General features: G+C 36.5%; 1 protein-coding gene across 6 annotated transcripts in view; it reads left to right on the forward strand.

Annotated features, from left to right (window-relative positions):
* The window catches only part of QKI (QKI, KH domain containing RNA binding), a 150,398-nt gene that overhangs the window by 124,460 nt on the left and 5,269 nt on the right, over positions 1 to 20,669 (forward strand). For 2 of the 6 annotated variants that reach the window (XM_085055325.1, XM_085055329.1), the window contains exons 5-7: positions 10,529 to 10,616; positions 12,940 to 13,236; positions 15,902 to 15,976. In XM_085055325.1, coding sequence (XP_084911451.1) covers positions 10,529 to 10,616; positions 12,940 to 13,236; positions 15,902 to 15,976 — 460 coding nt within the window. Of the gene's footprint in view, positions 1 to 10,528; positions 10,617 to 12,939; positions 13,237 to 15,131; positions 20,131 to 20,669 lie in introns of those variants that run through there. The other 4 variants (XR_014850805.1, XM_085055326.1, XM_085055328.1 and 1 more) reach the window with 4 other exon arrangements.

A 20,669-nucleotide genomic window follows, 5' to 3' on the forward strand; every position in this document is an offset into this window, starting at 1 on the left:
ACTATGATGAATAATTAAAATAAGACTTGTGTATGTTGGAATTATTCTGGATGATTACACAGGAAAATTATGTGAGTGCATTAAAAAAAAAAATCAAATTATCATCACTTCTGTTATTCCAGAGAGTAGGTACAAGATACTGGAGTATGTTGCATCATTTTCATGATCTACTAAGAATCCACTGATCTTTAGTAAATAAAATTGCTAAGATTAAAGGAATTGATTAAAAAATTAAAATCTGTTGCATGTATATTTTTGTGTCATATTTTTCAGATGTGAAAAATATTTTGGCTAATTGAGACTATCTTAAAAGGCCTGTAAAATATTTTCAATGCTAAATTCGTGTTGTGTAGAAACAAAATATTGATACAATCTGATAGAAGGAACTTTGTGCCTTCCCTCAGCTCCTAAGTGACAGCATGAAGAAATGTCCTGGTCTGGCTGGAGTCGAAAAGCTGGCTTTGTCAGGTGTTGGTCAAACCTGTGCTTTGCCACCTGATGCCCAGAAGCGATGGACAGCTCACAGCACACACACCCGTGGCTGCTCCGTGCTGCTCATGGCAGCCTGCAGCAGCAGGAATGGCTCCTTTGCCTGTCCTCCTTGAGGCAGGGAAGGTCCCTTGTCATCCATCCATCCATCCATCCATCCATCCATCCATCCGTCGCGGTACCGCAGGTCAGGGCTGTGTCTGGAGGAGGAGGAATGCGGCCAGTGGTCAGGTGTGCCCAGCAGTGCTGGCTCCCTGGGGAAGAGGCACTGCTCAAAGGCCCTTTGTGCTGGCCCTTGCCAGGCAGCGCAGAATTTTCGCTCCTGTCTGTGGAAAATAAGAGTTGGCCGCTCTCTAAAAGCTGAAAAGAAAGCTCGGTAAATAGCAGAGAAAGCCTTTTCCCTAGCAACATGCTGCCTCGAGCAGCCCGAGCCTTCGAACGGAAGGTCATATGATTGACATATTTGTCCCCTAAAGAGAATGCACACAATTAGTTTTTTCACTTGTCTGTATTTTTAAGCCGTGTGAAAGTGGATTTTAGCAGCCGTACAAGAGGAGACTGGCTAGTTGGAATACTCTCACCCCCTTCTTCTGGATTTCATCAGCTCTGAAGAGCTAGCTTCTGTTTTTAAACAGTATTTAAACATTGGTATTAAAGTTACCAGTAAAGTACGCATGAGACACACATGTGGTGTTAGATTCAACACAGCTATGGGCTGCTCGTATACATATAAGCAATTGGAAGTAATTGTGAGTTGTTAGTAGTCATTCACTTTTTAGCAGCTGTTGAAAATTACTGCAAGTATATTCTGAGTGTATATCTCTATCTAAACTTCCAGTGTTCTGTTTCCTTAGTTGGGTTAGAAATGGAAAACTTAAATTAGTTGAATTTTTGGGCATCTTACATTTAAAACAATACTAGACGGGTAGCTTTTTATAAAGCTCTGAGTGAAACAATGATTGCACACCTTCACCTTAGAGGTTGTGTGTGTGTAGAAAACAGTCACTTTGAGAATAAAACAATTAATGCAAATATTTTACAAAAGGGAATGTAGGTGAAATGCAGAAACAGGGTTTTTTTTATCACACTTAGCTGTCATGATTTCTGTTGAAAATGTGAGTAGAGCAGTAAGTGTGACAGTTGAAGAAGTCATTGGAAGACAGTTGGTCCCTGAATAGTGACATTTTTTAACTGGAAAGCCTAAACATTCCTGGGTTTACTCCATATTGTAATAAATTAGTTTAATTAGACAGTATTACATTTTCAGGACTTCTCATACTGATGATAAAAATGTCTTAGAAATTACTACTGCAGCTTGAATTCCCATGTGGTAGTGTGCTGCCCAGAATCCTGTGTATAATGAAACACGTGAGAGAAGATACACTTGAAAGACGTGTACTAATTCATGGCAACAGTCTTTGTGCTCCTTGTCACCACCAGTTAGTTTTCTTGTGTTGCCCTAAAGAGACTCCTCGCATTCTTTCTTGGTTACTAAATTTGATATGAAATGTTGTTTTTCTTGCATTTTTTTTTTCCTTTTTTATTATTTCTGGGTGGGAACAGATTCAAAACATACTGGACATGTTTTCCATATGAAAACGCGCAGTCATATTTCAGTGCCATTTTGAAAATGAGAGGCCTTATTTATGAACCGAACCATTAGCATAGCTGGAAAGAAGTCTATGTAGTGTTGGGGACTCTAGAGTTTGCAACAAAATACTAGTTTTGAAACCCTTAAATGGGGTTTGTCCATGTCTCCAGTCCCATTTGCCCCCTTCTCCCCCATGTGGGACCCCCACTGCAATATTTGAGTTAGATGTCTTTGCAGTTCAGGGGAATTTACAGCTATTTGGAGTGTATAAACTCAAACTTTGAATAGAAACCTCCTGGGATGATAGAGGGAAAATAAATTTTACAGGTCATGCCACACTACATTGTAAGTATTTTAATTAATCATTCCATTGTTATATTTCTGACAACTGGCTCTAACTTTTACCTGTTAAAACAACCACCTTGATCGTAGGTCGTTTTGTAGCATATATTGCTTAAATTGTTTTTTATTATTTACTTAAAACTCGTGATGGGTTAATGAATTTGTTCTGATAAAAGTGGAATGTGTCAACACTGTCTCACTGTTTTGGCACCATTCAGTCTGTTCCAAAGGCTACAGCTGGAATAAAGACCGGCATAATATAGGTCGTGTTTGCCTTTTGCTCTGCTCAGATTCCTTGGATGCTCATGGTGCTACAGATGTTGCTGGTTAGAGCCATATGTGGGAAATTTGTACAAGAGGCTTGCCTGGTACTGTCTCATTCAGTGTGCTTATAGTTCAGCTGCTGTTTTCAGAATTAAACTAACCAGTGAGGAGGAATTTTGAATGTCTAGCATTCCAAAACTAGAAATACCAAGAGTAAAGCATTCAGCTCTGAAAGTTTTTAAGCTGGGCTTGCACATTGCTAAAAGTAGGTCTAATGCTTTAGATGGCATTATTGATATTTCATTTGAATCTTAATACAAATATCAGCAGACATCTATGCTAGCAAATAGATCTGAATGTATCTCAGTATTATTCTGTCTGTTAAAAACATTTCAGAATGTACTGTAAAAATGTTGGTTTTTTCCTTTAGAATTTTTTGGGGTTTTATGTGTGTCGTGAAAGATACATTCCTGTTATGGAGCTTCATGAATTGCTGAAGCTCTCCAGTGTGGTGTAGAGAGATTCTTATCACAGCTTTTATTAACAACGTTAAAACAGAGGTGCAAAGAAGATAGGAATGATAATTAAAAAAAAAAAAAAAAGCAAAGCAGAAAGGTCTGAAATAAAGTATTGTTGAGGGTCTAATTTAGCTTACCCAGGAGACCTTTTTTTATCCTTCAAAGCCCAGAACCCTGCTATTTAAATAGGAGCTTATCACATATATCCTAAAGAAATACTGACCTGTTAAGGTCAAGCAGAATTCCCCCCACCCCAGTGTGTCAACAGTGAGTATCTAGGGGCATTATATGGTAGAGCAAACTTGTAAGTTCCACTGATGCTGTATTTCAGTCTGGCTAATAAAATGCTTCGTGCTGATTTTCTGTGCCTTATCTGTATTTTCTTCTTGCAGAAATAGAAAGTGGGGGAGGGAGGGCACAAGGACTCTCAAAAGTATTACTGTGGTAAGCCAAGTATCATGATTAAACAGGGGTATGTCAGATAAGGTGATGGGAAGTGTAAAAAGATATGCTGCCTTTTCCCCCTTGTGTATCTTTAACATTATGACCAATGAATTTGTCAAGTGAAACAGCACAGTCTTCTTTGCATATCATTTGAACTGAGAGCTTGCTTTGAAGAAGATAAGCAGACTGTGTTGCCCAGAAGAAATAATGATGCTAATTTATCTTTGCCTGTCCTCACAGCCATAGCAGTGTGTGTCAGTGTTGAAAAGGAAGTAGAGGAATAACTGAGCCATCGTTTACCACCTGTTCAGTGCCATAGTGTTGCTGATGACCTACAGGACTCTAAGAATATGGCTGGTCTGGAAGTCTTTGCCTCAAAAGTATCTGGGGAAGTTTCCTCTAATACAAGAATAGCTGCCAAATTGTTCCAGAAGAGACGTCTTTGACCAATTCTCCTTAGAACAAATAAAGCTATGATGCAGGATTTCTGCTCCATCACCCTCAGAAGTGTATCATCAAAGAAGAGAAAGTCTAAGTTAGATATGTTTACTAGCAGCTTATAACTATAAATATTTACATTCTGAGCATGGGAAACTTGAAGGTCTCTGCCAGATTTTTTTTGCGAGAAAGGGAGGATGAGATGTTTTCTTTAAAACTGAGTAATAGAGTAATTTACCAGAACTAAAAGCCTTTACAAAAGTAAAATCTAATCTCTTGCAGTAGGTAATTGATTAATAATTGAAGTACTCCCATTCAGAGTCTTATGAAAAAGCTCTTTTCTTTGTCTTTTACATCTAGTTACCTGTCATCTTGTCTAGGATTTTGTTGCTATAGGTACATCACTTTCAGCAACTTAGATATAAAACAAAAAGACCTTCCAAACATGGATTTTAAGCACATGTATTTCAGCTTCAAAAATTCCAACATATTTTAGCCTTTGTAGTACATTTTACAATATATTGATGCCTGAGCTCTGGTTTTTTGTTTAATACGTGTATGTCTAGGAATTTGTAGTATAGTGTTTGTAAGGTTTTTTTTGTTTATAAATTATGAATGGAAGGTTTTTGTCCCTGAATGGAGACATTCATGTGTAAAGACTGTTTGACTGTCGCATGGTATGTTAGGAATACTTACTGATCTACAAGTGAATTGCAGTGGAAGATTTTTCTTTGTCAGGGAGATAAAAGCATTCTAGAGCCTGAGAGTCCAGCGAGTGTCACAGTGCAAGCTCCAAGCTGCAGCTGTTCGGCTGTAGAGCAGCTGGGAACTGCGGGAAGGCAGGGTAACAGACCCCTGAGGAGCAGCACTGCCTCCTGGATAAGTAGGATAAGATCAATGGCATGAAATATTTCAGTGGTGCTGTTGCGTTTTACCGAAATTCATACTAAATTAGTAAATAGTAGATGGCTTGTATTATGCAGATAGGCAGTCTAAAGAATAATTAAAGACTTCATATTTAATGTGTGTATTTCCAGGTAGTAGAAAAGTTATGTTTATTTTATGCAGCAATTATAAATTACTTTTCTATTTGAGGAAGAGTTTTAAGTATTTATTTTTGTTCATTAGTATAGTGTTCTTTCATAACTGCAAGTCCTCTGCCCTTCTGCTTGTAGTGCATGTAAAATTATTTATTGCCTTACTTGAATACTGAAAAATATAGTGTGTTCTTAGGAGAATTCTCCACTGGAAGCAAATGTGTAGAAGGGGGTATGGACTTGGACAAAATGTCAGGTAGCTGGAAGAGTTCTCTCCGGGGTGGCACAAAAGGCAAAGCCGCTCTTGAGAGCTGCTGTTTAACCAGCAGTGGTGAGGAGCAGGCAGGGAGGCAGCTCTGCACAGGAGGTTACCGAGGTTGCCTGGAAAGCAAGTGCTCTTGGGTGCTGTCATGTTGCTGAGGCCCCTGGTCATTCTTTCCATGAGCCTGATGGGACAGGCCTGCTGCAGTTGCCAGGGGAAGATGGAGACTGGGTTTTGGCCTTTGTGTTCCTGGCTGATTTATCCATCATTTTGCTTTGCCACCATTTTCTCTTCCCACTTGCTGCTCCTGCTCTGAGCCTGAAAGCACAGTCCTGGAACAGCTTATGAAGGATTGATCCCCAAAGCCAGACTTTGCTGCATTTTGTGCAAGATAATAAAACTGTCTGCTGCCTTTCCTAGGGCTGGGCTCACTTCAGTTCATGAGAATTCAACTGAAGTACAGGGATGTGACTGGATTGCAAAAATGTCATCCAAAATGCATGGCATTTGGAAGCTAGACTGTCAATGAAGGTCACTAATGCCACCTAAATAGAAGGATCTATTTGTTATGAGTGTAGGAAAAAAGTATATCTGTTACATTTTCCAAAGCAGCTACTTTAAAAGAAAGTTGAGCATTATATGGGGAAAGCACCCATGCTTGTAGAGTTATGTTGAAAGTCTTCCCTTCCAGCCCTGGTAATAATGAGAATCAGAGAACATTTTGAGACTTACATGCAGAAGACTGAAAGGCTCAAGAAGCTCTTCAGAATAAGGCATCCCTGCTACGACAGAAGTGAGTGGATTGTTCAGTTTCTGAATGACCTGAGCTGCAGTGATGTTCTTTCTGGGTCTGGCAGTAGCACGGCAGGGCAGTATGGCCCCTGGCTGTCTCCACTGGATGCTAGCTTATGGAGCTCTGCTCCATCCTACACAATGCTACTTGATCCTTCTTTCACATAATATCTTTCTTTCCTTCTCTGCTGAAATTTGTTGCAAGCTTCTCAGAGTTGACTGTACACAGAATCTTATGGTCTACTGTCACCTCTGAAAACTGTTGTGATCTGCTGAGGTCCTTCATTGGCACTGCACAGTGAAGGCATTTTCCTCTGGACTCTGCATACCTGTCTGTCTTCCACCTTGATAACAGATGTATCCAGTGTGTGTTTATAAATAAGAAGTTGAACTGTATGATGCTCTTCAGGGTACACTTTATGCATATGAGAATCAGAAGCATTTCAGTGCCTAAAAGTAAAGGATTTTCTGAAGGTCTTGGAATATGTGAGGTTGAAGTACAGCTTGGACATTGATAATGAAAAGAATTCATTAGAGCGTTTTATCTGAGCTCCCCATTTCATGACATTGAAGCAAACTCTTACTAATAACAGTTATATAATAAACTGCATTCCTCTTCCTTTTTTTTTTTGTTGAAACTGTCAGTATTGTCTAAAGCAGTGGAGAGAACTGTGGTTTTAATTGGGCATTTGTATGGTCAGCACTGTGTATTTAGTTTGAAATTGTATTATTTTACTAAGTGTTTCTCAGAGGCTTCATGTAGATGGCATTTGTTGTTACTTATGTTTTCAGCCTTGCAACTATTAATCGTTCTCTGATAAAGGTTAGAAAGCAAGTTACTTAAAATGATAGTTCTCATGGGCATTTGGTCTCCTTTAGGTCTATTTATTGCTAGGCCAAGTAGAGTTAAGCTACTGTGAGGAGTCACAGGCTGTGTGTTCACGGAACAGCACCCGGTGGTGTCTGTGCACAGTTGGCTTTGTTAGGATTTACCGCTTCCAACTCTCCTGTATTTGTATTCAGTGAGCATTTACCAGTAGTTGCTTACATTTAAAGAATTACATTTCAAGATACCATTTAAGGCTTTTTTTTAATCTGCATGTTATATTGTACATGATAAATACAAGGAAAGCACTGGAGATTTAAGAGGATGAGAGGTTTGAGTCAATCACTTGAGCTTCAACTTAGTAATGCAAATCTGGTTTTAAGTGACCTTATTGATGTTTGCTCAAAGCGGCTTCCTTTTGGTACAAATGACTGAGCTTTGTTGCAGCTATTGTACAGGTAATGTACTGTCCCTTTAGAGATTGCCTTTGTATCCCTGATGCAACCTCTCTTTGCTTTAACAGAGAGTGCCTGCAGAAATGCCTGGAGCTAAGTTAGATCTGCGTGTGCCTCATTTGATCACCTGTTAGCAAAGAAGCAGAGGATAGGGCAGGGAAAAACAAGAGCCCCTTTCTCAGCTCCTGGAAATGTGAGGGGTTGGCTGTTGGTGAAGGATGCTCAAGTGGAGAGCTTGATTGCGGAGGATGGAGGACACGACAGAGTGTCTGAAGGGCTCCTGGCCGCTGCTGTGACTTCACCTTGAAGAGAGGTGGCGAGAGGCTGTTCCAGGCTCAGGGTGCGAGGGGCTGGCAGGATTTTGGGCAGCCCCGGTAGGGTGGTGCAGGCAGTGCTGAGCACCCACGTCCCGCAGAGATAGCATTGCACAACAAACAGTGCCATCTTCTGGGAGGAGGCGGAACGATGACCTTGCGGTCAGGGTTGCGCGTGTTTTTAAAGTGGTGGGGTTGGCTTTTTGTTTGGGTTGGGGTCTCTTTTCCATCTAATAAATGCTTCAAAAGTCAAAGTACCAGAAGTCAAAAGTCAGTGTTAATGTCTGGTAATGCAAGTCCAAATCTTGAATCTCTGATATTTTTACTGGTACAGTTTCTAAGGGAAAGTTTTAAGCTGTATTTTGGGGTCTGCTTAAAAGAAGAAAAGTTAATCAACTGCTGAGCAGTAGTCCAGAGAAGTAAATCTCCAAAATAAAAGTTGAGGACTTGGTCTGCTTTGTTTGATTAAGTCCTGTGCTATTTTCATAAACATAGTTTGTAAAACCTAAGTAACTGCAACATCTTTTCTAATAGAAAGCAGTAGTGACCTATAGGAAAATGTAAGAATGATTTGTATCTCCTTTTGACCATGCCAAAAGGGTAAAAATATTTTCTGTCTCTAAATTATTGTCCTATAAATAGTTACATTGGGAAATATTCACTGTGGTGCAAAATCTGGGATTAGGGTTACTAAAATTATCCTAGCAAGTCGAATGTAATATTCAGCATTTACCAAGACTCATTAATGGCGTAGATCAATCACCTGAAGGTCTTATTTGGAGGAGGTGAGCAATTTTAGTAACATTAATGGAACTATATGGGAGATGCAGCTGACATTGTGAGGAGGTTTTCTTGTTACACACTTTCAAATAAATACGTGAATGCCAACAAAAAGCAAATAACAAAGTACAACTTATGGGGGGAGGGGAAAAGATTAATCAATGTATTAAAAAAAATTATTGCTGAAATAGCTTCAATAAGGTATATCCAGAATGACAAGAATTTCTAAGCTCCGGATAGGGAAATAGATTTGGAATTGGTTTTATTGTGTCATGATTGCCTGGGTAATTTACCAGCAAAGATGCAATGGAAAAAATAGTTTCTTTAAAAAAGAGGATAAAATTACTTTGCATGTAAATTGTGAATCTGTTCGGTGTTGTGTTAAGATTGCTAGAATCTGCACATTTTGTATCCAAAGGGTCTATGGGACTATGGTGTCCCACCTCTCTGGATGCTACAGTACTTAACTGTACAATTAATTTGTAGCTAAAATGGTAATTGAATGTGTATTTACTTTTTTAGTATTAGTGTCAGCTTGCCCTGTCATAGAGTATTCAACATACAAAGAAAATGTCTAACTTTCAGTATATTCTAAATGTTCGCTGTGTGATAATCTTGGTCCTCAGCAAGTCCTCAGCATTACAGTTAGGACTTTCAATTTCTGACATTTGAAACGAATTCAGTGTTCACCCATTTTACCATGTTGATTTTGAGTTTTTGATAAAAATCAGATGCTAAGAGCTTCCTTTGCAAGGGTTTGTGGCCCTTGTGCATACCACACAATAAGTACTGCATTGGCTTACCTAAAATTTGAAAACTCTTTGTAAATTACTGAAGTTATTGAAATTATTGAAAACTATGGATTAGTAAATTACTAATCTATTGTTTGGGAGTAGAGTATGTATATATAATAAGATCATTAACTTGGAAAATGCTGTTCCAAATACCTGGAAACTGCTGTGTGAGTAGATGAGTAAAAATGTAAGAAATCCAGTTTAGCAAAGGAAGAACACGGTGCAGCTCACAGCAAAGCTGCCCTTTTGTGCATCTGACTTAGGAATTCCAGCAGTGGCATTCCAGACAAGAGGCTAGGCTTTAACCTAACATTAAAGTAGACATTAACCATCCCTCTTGGGTTTCCTATATCATAATCACGTTCTCTGCTCAATAGAGTGTAGACTAAACCAATGGTAGTACTTCTGGAAAGACAGATTAAAAAATATCTGGTCTTAAAAATGAAATTATACTATTAGAAATGTTATTAACTGAAAAAGTGACCATTTTTCTACTTAACATAACTTAATATTTGTGCAACTTACACAATACCAATGGAGTCGGTAACTTCAGGGAAGTAGTTTTTATTGAAGCAAAACCAAGAGTAATGTATGCTGTGTAAATAGTAGTTATATCCTCATTGGAATACATCTACATGTGCCAGAATTAGGAATTCAGCCTTGGGGCAGTTGTCAATATACTGTCTGGAAAGCTACTCAAAGATTGTTGTTTATTTTTTGTTTGCTCCACGCCCCCTCCACCCCCCAGTAGTCAGTATTGACTGTAGTGGAACAAATTAAAATAAATTGCAGTGCTTAAAATTTGTGATGTCTGTTCTTCCTTTGCCCCAGTAATAGAGTTTTTTAAAAGATGCCTTTAGGAGTATGTGAAAACATATTTGAGTAAAAAATTCCTTAAATGATTTCTAGCAAACACAACTTACATTTAATCCTTAATTTTTATTATTTATGTTATGAACCTTTTCCAAAACTCTATTTAGATATATGTCAATATCTTGTCAAGATAGAAACAACTTCCCCTTGTTTTTATGGAAAAGTTGACAAAGCTTGCTGCTTTTGTGACTAATGATAAGCAGGTATTTTGCTTGGTTAAAACTTGAACAATTTTATTCTAGATCCCTTAGATCTTGTGCACTAGTGAGTTCATAATCCTGACTTTATTCCCATTTTTTTCATTCACAGGCAGAAGGAGAAGACAGCCTTAAAAAGATGCAGCTGATGGAGCTTGCAATTCTGAATGGCACCTACAGAGATGCCAACATCAAATCACGTAAGCATGTCATAAGCTCGAGGGTCAATGCCATAGACATGTTTGGAGGTTTTGAATCTTAAAGCTACCTTTGGAAAATACACAGTGGCAACTGATGTTGGAGAATGGAAGGCAGTAAGAACCTAACAAAACTGTAGGTAGCTTTGCAAAAGATCTTCGGGGGATAAGTGATGTCAGTTTGGGGTTTTTTTTAGTTTGTTTCCCCACCTGTTATTTTTTTAACACTATGTATGGGTTGAAATACTTAAAAATATGTAGTATAAAACACCTCAACCCTTAAGCCAGATTTTTCTATTTTGCGGTCATTTTTTCCTTAAAGCATATGAAGGACAATAGACTCCTTTGCATTTTTATTTTTAGAGATTTAATTTTAAAATGTTACAGATGTTCAGGATACTGTGAATACATTTTTCTGTATTATATTCCTTCCTCTCATCTTGCTTGCATGTGTACCCCCAATGTCATGTTTTACCAACAATTCATCAACTGATTTCACAGCTGAGTTCACAGGGATCAGTGATGTAATGAGCCATTTTTACGATTACTTCCATTACATTTGTGTGAAAATGCTTTTGCAAACGCATGTATGCACAAGTTTGCACTTGAAAATTAATTACACGCACCTACTAATGAAAGCATATACCTATTATGTGTGGTACAAATTATTTTCTTCAGTTGAAAATCTAACTTCTCCTCCTGAAAATGTAGTTGCTGATGCTGTTCAAAAGTAAAATTCTGCTGTAGCTGTGATACAGATTTCAAATGTAAGCACAGTTAAATCAGTCTTTTCACTAAGGGCCTACTGATATTTGTAAATTTGTGTCTCCACACAGTCCCCATTTCAATGTCGCATATGTGTAAAGGTTGGAATGCAGTTAGGTCAATTTGAGAGTGCTTACAACAGTGTAATTATTTTGATTTGAAAAGAGTCATAAGCAAGGGCTTTTACCACTGCTTTGGTAATGGTGAATCTTTCAGCCCTAATGAACACTGTGATATTTAAAGGTGTATCAGTTTTAAATATATAGTCTCTAAATTATTGCAAATTTATGAGTAAAGTAGCTTTCAGGATAGCTTTAATTGATGCAAACTGTTGCACAGGAAACTGTTTGTTAATTTGAGCAATTTCTTTGTCTGGTCTCTTTCCATTGGTCCTTTATATCAGTGGAAGTGGGAAGATGGAATTTTTTTTATTTTTGACTAGAGATTGCCACACTAATACTAATTTTTTGATAATAAGACATCTTCACTCTTTGTGTTTTGATTTTACTGAAAAGTTGAAGATGCAGAAGCTGTTACTGGTTTGTTTCAGTTTGAGAAAGGAAGTAAAAAGATTTGAGTGCCTTTTTTTTTAATTATCTGAGCATTGTTTTTAAAAAATAAAATAAAAAAATGCACCAATCTCAAATGTGAAAAGCTTTGCCACGTTTCTCTTTTCAGTCCACCTTTAAGTTATTAAATTGATGGAGGTCAATAGTAGTGCATAGAAATACATAAATTATAACCCTTTAAGATTGACTGTTACTAGCAGATGTGTTAGTGCTTAAGTTGTTGTTCATCTGGTGTGCCAACAGGCTTCAAATAACACTTAATGAAATGTGCTAGCTCTACTTCAAAAAACAAACAAAACCACCACAAACTAACAAAAAAACTAAATGAAAACAGAAAAAGCATCTATTTTCTTTAACTTAAGCAAGGCCATATTGAACTTCTAATAGAAAGGAAGTATCTTATTTGATGAAATTTGATGTGGAAAAAAAATTGAGTCAATTTTATTCTTGTTCGAGTACAACAGGAGGGATTCATGTTTCTAGGTCATCTTCAACTTCTCTGATTCTGGAAATTAGAATTGTGTATATGTTTAAATACATTTTAAGGCCTATAAAAACTCTAGACTGATACAGCAGCTCTGCATAACTGAGTGTCTGTGGACTCTGTAGTTGCACTAAATTTTGTACTCTGTATTTGATCGTGACAGTATTTTCCTTGTATCTCCTGCATGCATCTCAGTCTCATGCAGTCTTGATAGCATAAATGAAGAAATGTGGTCTAAATGGAGCTTTCGTGCTGTGTAACCTGTTTGAGAAATCTACCTCACTGTTTTACAATGGCTTTTTTATTTTGCATGTTCATACTTAATCACACTGGAAAATGGAAAGCTGTTTGCATTTGAATGGTGTGCTTTGGCACTGTGTGATCAGCGCATGTACTAATGATTTCCTTTTATTTTTCTTCTTTCCTACTTTTTCCCTTTTTTCCCATTCTTTCCACGTTTTGTACTGCTATCTCTATACTTTCCTCTGAATTTCTTTGCTTACTGTAGCAGCCCTTGCCTTTTCTCTTGCAGCAACAGCCCAGGCTCCAAGGATTATTACTGGGCCTGCGCCTGTTCTCCCACCAGCTGCCCTGCGTACTCCTACGCCAGCTGGCCCTACCATAATGCCTTTGATCAGACAAATACAAACCGCTGTCATGCCAAACGGAACTCCTCATCCCACCGCTGCAATAGTTCCACCCGGACCCGAGGCCGGTTTAATTTACACACCATATGAATACCCCTACACGCTGGCACCAGCTACATCAATCCTTGAGTACCCTATTGAACCTAGTGGTGTATTAGGTAAGATCTTTGAACACGAATGACTGCACAATGTATTGCTTATGCTTCTGTTGGGTTTGCAAGGTAGAGGTTCATGGAACTCAAAGGGAAAAATCTGAAGCAGCAAACTTACCTCAGGTGTATCAAAACTGCCTAGAAGAGCTGCTCAAATGGTGCAGCTCTTTTAAACATTTTAAACGTGGTTTGCATTCCTGAGTGTGTGTGCTTAGTTTCCATCAATAAGTTTACTGAAAGTAAAGTCTTCGTGTCTGTATATTAGATGGTAGATACATAGGCATGGGTAAAAAGCAAAATACAAGTTGACATCTATTACATGTCATCTGGGCTCCTATGAATAACAGATTAGTTTGTATTCTCTTTAACATAAATTAACATCCAGCAATTTTTGGAAGCAAGGGCTTCTTATTTTGCTATATCATATTAGTAGCAAAACTGGAAGAAGTAGAAAGGTCTCTGTTCAGTTGGAGCTTTTGTTTCTTTATTTGGTACGCAACTGGTAAATTTCTCCTCAGTGTCAGAAAGCTCTAAATCATACTGTGAGCAGAAAATTATTTCAGTGAATGAATGTAAAGAAAACCAAATTCTGACCAAAGGATGATAAAATTAGCAGCTTTACTGATGGCTTCTTTATATACATTGGATTGAAATGTCCATCATTCCTAATATTTCAGACCACTCACTTGGTGTGCGAAGGCAAGAATGATAAAGCAGCGTGACAATTCAGTTAAATAGCTAATATGGAACAAGCAGTTCCAATAGTTTCTTCCTTCCCTACCCTCTACAGAGCCTAAATAATATTTTCTTTTCAGTTTGTTCTGAATTGCATATGACCTTGGTGCTGCATAGTGTTGATTTTATAGGACTTTGATCTTAGTTTGTTCAGTGGCAGTTATTGATTTACACAAATTCTAAACATCTCTAATGAACACTGGACAATAAGGTTCAAAGTCAATATTTTGTTGAAAGTATTGCAAAAATCAGTGTTTCACGTGACAAATACTTGGTGAGTTACCTGTGTGTGTGCATGTTTCCACGTTATGTACAGTAAAAAAGAAAATATATTTCAGATTTCTGTCCTGCAGGATTAGTGAATGAATAACAAAAATTCTAGTTGGACAAAAGTATGCAGTTTGTCTGTCAGTTTATGGTTGTTGTCACTTAACACATAGCCAAAATTCAGTGAACATATGATAGTATTATCATTTATTCATTTCCCACAAATATGTAAACATTCTCCCTGGCCTCCTGTACCCCTAATCTCTGAGTCCACTTGTGGTTCGTTCTGGGGTAAAGTCACAAGTACAGAGTTTATCAAAGTAGCTATCAGCTGTTGGTGGTTAGGTGCAAACCCCTCTCCTGAATTCAGTTAATAGCAACTAAAGAAATACATCATTCCAGAGTAGTAGTTTATTACGATGCAGGGAACTTCGATTTCTCAAAGGATTTTTATAAAGCGATAGGACAGAAAAATTACTTCTAAAATGGCATCTGAAACCATTGCATACTCTTGGGCTTAGCTGTATGAGGTGTGTTGCCCACAACAGACCTCATTAAAAAAACAAGTTATTTAAAAAAGGAAAAGGGAATGGGGAAAAAACCCCCACGTTCCCATTTAAGCTGCCTAAAGTCAATAACTCTTAATACATCTGCTCTGTTATCTGAGCAATTGTATAGAGTTAATTGAATTAAATTTGGTTTTCCTTGAGTTTTATTTTGTTATATGCTTATTCTCATAGTATTTTGTCCATTTTTGTGGTGGACCTTTAAAATGTTGTAAAATAATTCTGTTAAAAATGGCAGAGAAATGCATCCCTATCAGTATTTTGGGGGATGTTGGTGTTGAGGTCAAATTTTAGTTGGTGACTAACTTTTAATTCCCTTCCTTTTATCTTCAGGTATGGCTTTCCCAACGAAAGGCTAAGAATTCAAGAACGGTCTTAACTGATCCTTCATCAGATCTGAATTTTAACAAATGCTTAGTTTCAGCAGCCTTGAAAAAAGCTTGGCCTAGCAGTCAGTGACTTACTTGCACTTTTTGCACATAGATTTAAAATAAAATAGTGCTATTAATTTGGATTAGGTCCTATTATTACAGAGTAGCTGTAATTTATGAGTGTATAGTAGTATACTGACTGCTAAGTGTTCTATATAGTGTTTGCTTTACTAATCACCTAATTCATTGCAGTTCATACTTATTGACTTAAAGTTTAAAAATCACAATCTGTAGGCTTGAAGAGTTGCTTTAAAACTTTTTCTTTGTGGTAGAACTGGAAGTGATCTTAAGGTTAGCAAATAATTGTCAGTATTAAAGATGGCATTATTTAAAATAGTCCTGCTGCAAGAAAGGCACTTCAGTGAATATGTGACTAGTAAAGCTTAAATGTGCTTGGGTCTAATAGATTTCATGAAATACTGTAATTTTGGGATTGTAAATGAATGGATTAAACAGGTTAAGGCCAGGATGTTTAAAATAAATGCAATATTAATCTGCACAGATAAACTCCTTTTTAAGATTAAGATTTGAAACTACTGTGCCTTAACTTGTTGCTTTTCTTAAAATGAACTTTTGTAGTTAATGATCATTTAAATCCATTTTGATAAACCTGCTGTTAATGTTTTCTGTGAATGTTTTCTAACTTTGTCTTGGTAATTGCAATTTAACTAGGTGCGGTGGCTACTAAAGTTCGAAGGCACGATATGCGTGTCCATCCTTACCAAAGGATTGTGACCGCAGACCGAGGTTAGTTTAGTTCTGCAGTTCTTGTTTGTAAGAAGTGCTTTGAGTGTACATGAGATTTGCAACACCACAGCTGGTTAACCAAATGCCCTATCTTGACCCATTCATGATTTTTCTCAAAAAACTTGGACAGTTAATATTTTAAAGCTTCTGGAATACTTGCAGTTTTTAAAAAAATTCTTAACTTGGCTTTCCCAGCTCAGTTAAATATATATACTCTGATAGATTTAACAGAAATTCTATAACTGATCCAGTTTTAAAAATGAAACATCTATCTGCATCAGGAAACGCAATGAAATCAGTGCTGCAATAATTAATTTGGTCATATTCCCCTCTCCCCCCCCCCCAATTCATTATTTTAATTGGTGTGGAAATATCAGATTGGTGTTGCAAAATAAAATGAATGGATGGTTGCTTAATGAGAAAGAAGTAAAGGAATAAATGCCTCCTGTCTGTGTCTGGAGAAATCTGAAGATTTAGATTCCTTTTTTTTCCAATAAACTTTTGAGCCACTGTACTGTATATTATGAGGAGGATGCATGTTCTCAGATACCTAACTGAATTCAGAAAGGTAAGGGCTGTGAAGATAACTTCAAAAGTTGTTTGAGTTTGAATTAGTATGGATAGGGGAGGGTGTTTTGTTTGGTTTGTTGGGGGTTTTTTTGGTTTTTTTTTGTTTTGTTTTTTTTCCAAAATCTATTTCTTGGTGTTTGCCTTTTGCTGCTAAAATGTGTAACCTGAAGGAGAAACAACTTTTGAAGACCTGTTGGTGAGATGACATCCAATATTTGGGCATCTCTCTTTAACCCTTGAATGGAAAGTAAATCTTCATTTTTCTCCTGTTCCTCAAGTGTCATGCCTTTGGACCTCTGAATGAAGTATTTAAACTTATTGAGAAAACTGTTATTTTCGGTTTATTGACATTGACTAGGAAGCAGTGTGGGAAATGAATTCTTATCGCATCCTTGCTGCTGACTCATCGTGAGTTTCAGCAAGTCATTTAATCTCTCTGTGTTTGGTTTCCCATTGGTCAAATAAGAATAATAATACTTCCCTACCTCACAGGGGTGTTGTGGGGGTTCTTGTTTTGTACAGGGCTTTGAGGATGCAAAGCAATATGTGCCAAGTATTATTATTCTGCTCTCATCCAGATCAATGTTGTGCAGGTTTCCATGATACTGTAATATTCAAAAGCCAAATTCCAGTGACAGATCTGACATTTCCTAGCATTAACTACACTTCACTTCTCACAACCTTCCATAAATTAACTACAAGAGAGAATACAGATTCTGGTCAATACAGTAAAAAGGGCCCTCCTGCATATTTGGTATATTTATGTAACACTTTTATCTTTGATAAGATCTTAGGCTTTACAGAAAGTGTAAAGCTGATGCAAGACACTACTTTAGTTTTCTGTAAGATTTTTTTATATCACTGCACACTATGTGCAGCCCATTGGCTTGTTCTCATTTCTTAAGAACTTTTCAGTGGGGCAACAGGATATAATCAGTAGAAGGTCACAGCCTATGTTTACCAAAACAAAAAGAGTAAAAAAGGAAATCTTCTCTATTTTTTTTCTATCACAGTCAAGAGTAATAGGTTGTAAGGATTTGGTTGTCTTTGAAAGTTTGACCTGATGTTGCAAAAATCAGTGTTTTGCTAATGGTCTTTCGTGCTCTGCAGTGGTAGTTTCAGGGGACGGATGTGGCTGCCTTTTTGTTTAATTAGATATTCACCTGAGACAGCTAGTAAATACACTTATAAAGTGGGGATAGGGGTGTTTTCATGGAGAAAATACCAATTTTTAGTTATCATTGTAATGTTTGCTTAACGTAGATTTTAAATATTTTTTGAAGGGCCTAGACATTTCATCTGGGTCACTTAAAAGTAATTTAAATTAATTATTGGTATAATTTCACCTTCCTTTAAAATGCAGCCATTTTCTGGTAGAATAGCATTCATCTCTAGCAATATTGGAAACACACTGTCTTAAGCAGATAAATAAATTAATGTCTTTTTCCTGTGGAATAAATCATGCATACCTCTCTCTTAGGAAAACCATGCTGATAATTCAGGAGAACATTTTTTTTAAGTCTTAGCTAAATAATCCCAGTGTGAATTACAAAACTCACACAAAGTTAATTTTACAACTGAACTTCCATTATATTTTGAATTTTAAATCCTAGGTTATCATTGCACAGATTTAAAAGTTTCACAAAACGTTTTGGAAAACTTAATTCAGCAATAAAAATTTCTTTTAATATACTAAAATTATATTGTAGAATTAAAATCCTATCAGTGTTTGCCACACTCACCTATTTGGTTGTTCATCACCAAGATACTTCTATAGCTATGGCCATGAAGAGCAATGTCAGCAAACCGAAATACTTTTTTTTCAATGCGGAAATTTTTTTTTACATAATTAAATGTCACTAAATTATCACATTCATTGGGTCTAAAGTTGGTTTTGTTTTTTGGTTTTTTTTTTTTAAATTCTAAATTGACTTTCTGATGACTTTGTAGTACTACTGCATTCAGTTTTTAAGTAGTTTTTTATTCTTTGCATAGTTTTGGTTTTTCGTTGGGGTTTGGGTTTTTTTTCCAGAGATAAGCACTGCATTTAAAGCAAGAATCCCCAAATGTGTAAATGTTTTACAACTAAGCATGTAGAATTGGTGAAGGGTTGGAAAATATAGCTCATTTTAACTCAGAATAAACCCCCAGTTTATAAATAATACAAAATTGAATTTGATTCATATAACAGAGAGACTGACTGATTTAATTGTAATAAACTGTAAATGGTGTTGCACAGTTGACAAACCTGTGTGTACTGTAGAAGGCCAGAGACTTGGCAGAGGATGTATCACAGGTGTACTGGTATTTTTTAAAGGTAGCTTGCTTTGATTTTAAACTCCACAAGAAGTATTAATGCTGAGAATTTTCTCAAATTTTTTTTATCCAAACCAATTTTCACATAATTTATATATAAATTTTAATACCATTTAATCAAAATTGTAATGAGTATCAAAATGCTTTAAGAGTCTGTTTCTAGTATACCTGTAAAGTGGTAAGATTGTGCCACATAAAATATTTATTTTTATTCTTTCTTCTTTTTGAAACAGCTGTTTTAATTTTAAAAAAAAATCCCACTTAGCATGATTCTGAAAAAAAATTCAGGGAGTGTTTGGTCTCATTTATGTTACAGTAGTAAATTTTTGTAGTGTTCTGAACTGTATCCTAAATGATAGGCCATTTTTATTATGTGAAAGTAAATGAACCCACAAGAAAGATTGTTAAATCGATGGTATCTGTGAATATTACACCTACTGGACTTCATTTTATGTAATGGCACAAATCTGACTTTGCACTGAATACCTTTCTCACTTTCATCTCCTCTGCCTTAGTCAAAATGGCAACAGTACAGAAACTTTTATCAACCTCAGAATTTATTAGCTCTGATTAAGCTGTTGAATGAGTCTTAAAAAAATAAAAAAAAAAATCATACTACTGTTAAGTGGACCAAGTTTGGTGAAGGAGAATGCAAGAGAATGATTAAAGAAGGAATAGCTCAAGAACATTGGGAATGATAACTTTCCACTTGAGAACTTTTTTATGTTTTACTGTAATTTGTTTGTGGTTTTGGGTTTTATTTTTTTCTGTTTTGTTTTGTTATTTTTTTCTTTTTTCCTTTTTTTTTGCAAAAGAAAATAGTATTTACAGGTGGCTTCTTTTAAAATATAAAAATATAAAGCAGGAATGTATATGAAATGTCAGATTTTATTGTATTTGCAGAGTATTAGCTTTGAAAATGAATAAAGAGAGCTGTTTGTAGTTTTAAAATGCCTTATTAGTATCAATTAGATATTTTCTCTATTTTTTCATGTACTTAGAGCTTTTTAAGTATAGATTTTAAAATGGCAGGACTTTTACAGTGTTTACATGCAAGTGCATTTTATAAGTGTCCTATATGTGTAAAATAGTATTTCGAACGGGAAAATGCTGGCTATAGTAGCAGGCTGAGCGTTTTCCTGGTTTCCACGATGATGCCTACGTTGCTAGACTACAGTTTAGTACTGCTTTGTATCATGAGGCCAAGAAATTCCATGTTGTTTGTAAATAGAATAAATGAAAGGCAATAAAAAATTTATTGAACAAAACCCTTTGTTTGGCCCATAGTTTGTTGAACCAAATTGTTTCTCTAAGTCCAGAATTCCTTAGATGACTCCATTCTTTTAACAACCAGTTATTAATAATCACATCCATCATTAATAGTTGCTTTATTGCTTGCACCTGGGGAGGTACTAATGCTTAATAGCAGTCAGATACTGATGCTGTGCACTGACTGTTGTTCCAGAAATCTTCTACCCAGTTCAAAAACTGTTCATCGTTTTTTGTTTTCCAATTTCCTTCATCGACTGCTACTAACCATTAGTCGTTAGTCATATTTTATCTCTATTTCTCCTGTTAACCGGTTTTGTGGGAGTGGGCTTCTCCTTCACGTGTCCAAATCATGATGGAGGGCTGTCATGATTTTATTGCATTCTGTAGATGGTGTCGATCAGTATGTCAGAATTAAACATGCTTGTTTTTTTTATTAGTTGTGATTAGTTTTCATGTTGTCATTAAGCCGTCACTAGCTGGAACTAATCTCTTCTCTATCTTTTCTTTCTTTTTTTTGTTTTGTTTTTTTTTTTTT

This window comes from Lichenostomus cassidix, chromosome 3 (genome assembly GCF_008360975.1).
Source record: "Lichenostomus cassidix isolate B80296 chromosome 3, HeHo_3.0, whole genome shotgun sequence".
NCBI lineage: Eukaryota > Metazoa > Chordata > Aves > Passeriformes > Meliphagidae > Lichenostomus > Lichenostomus cassidix.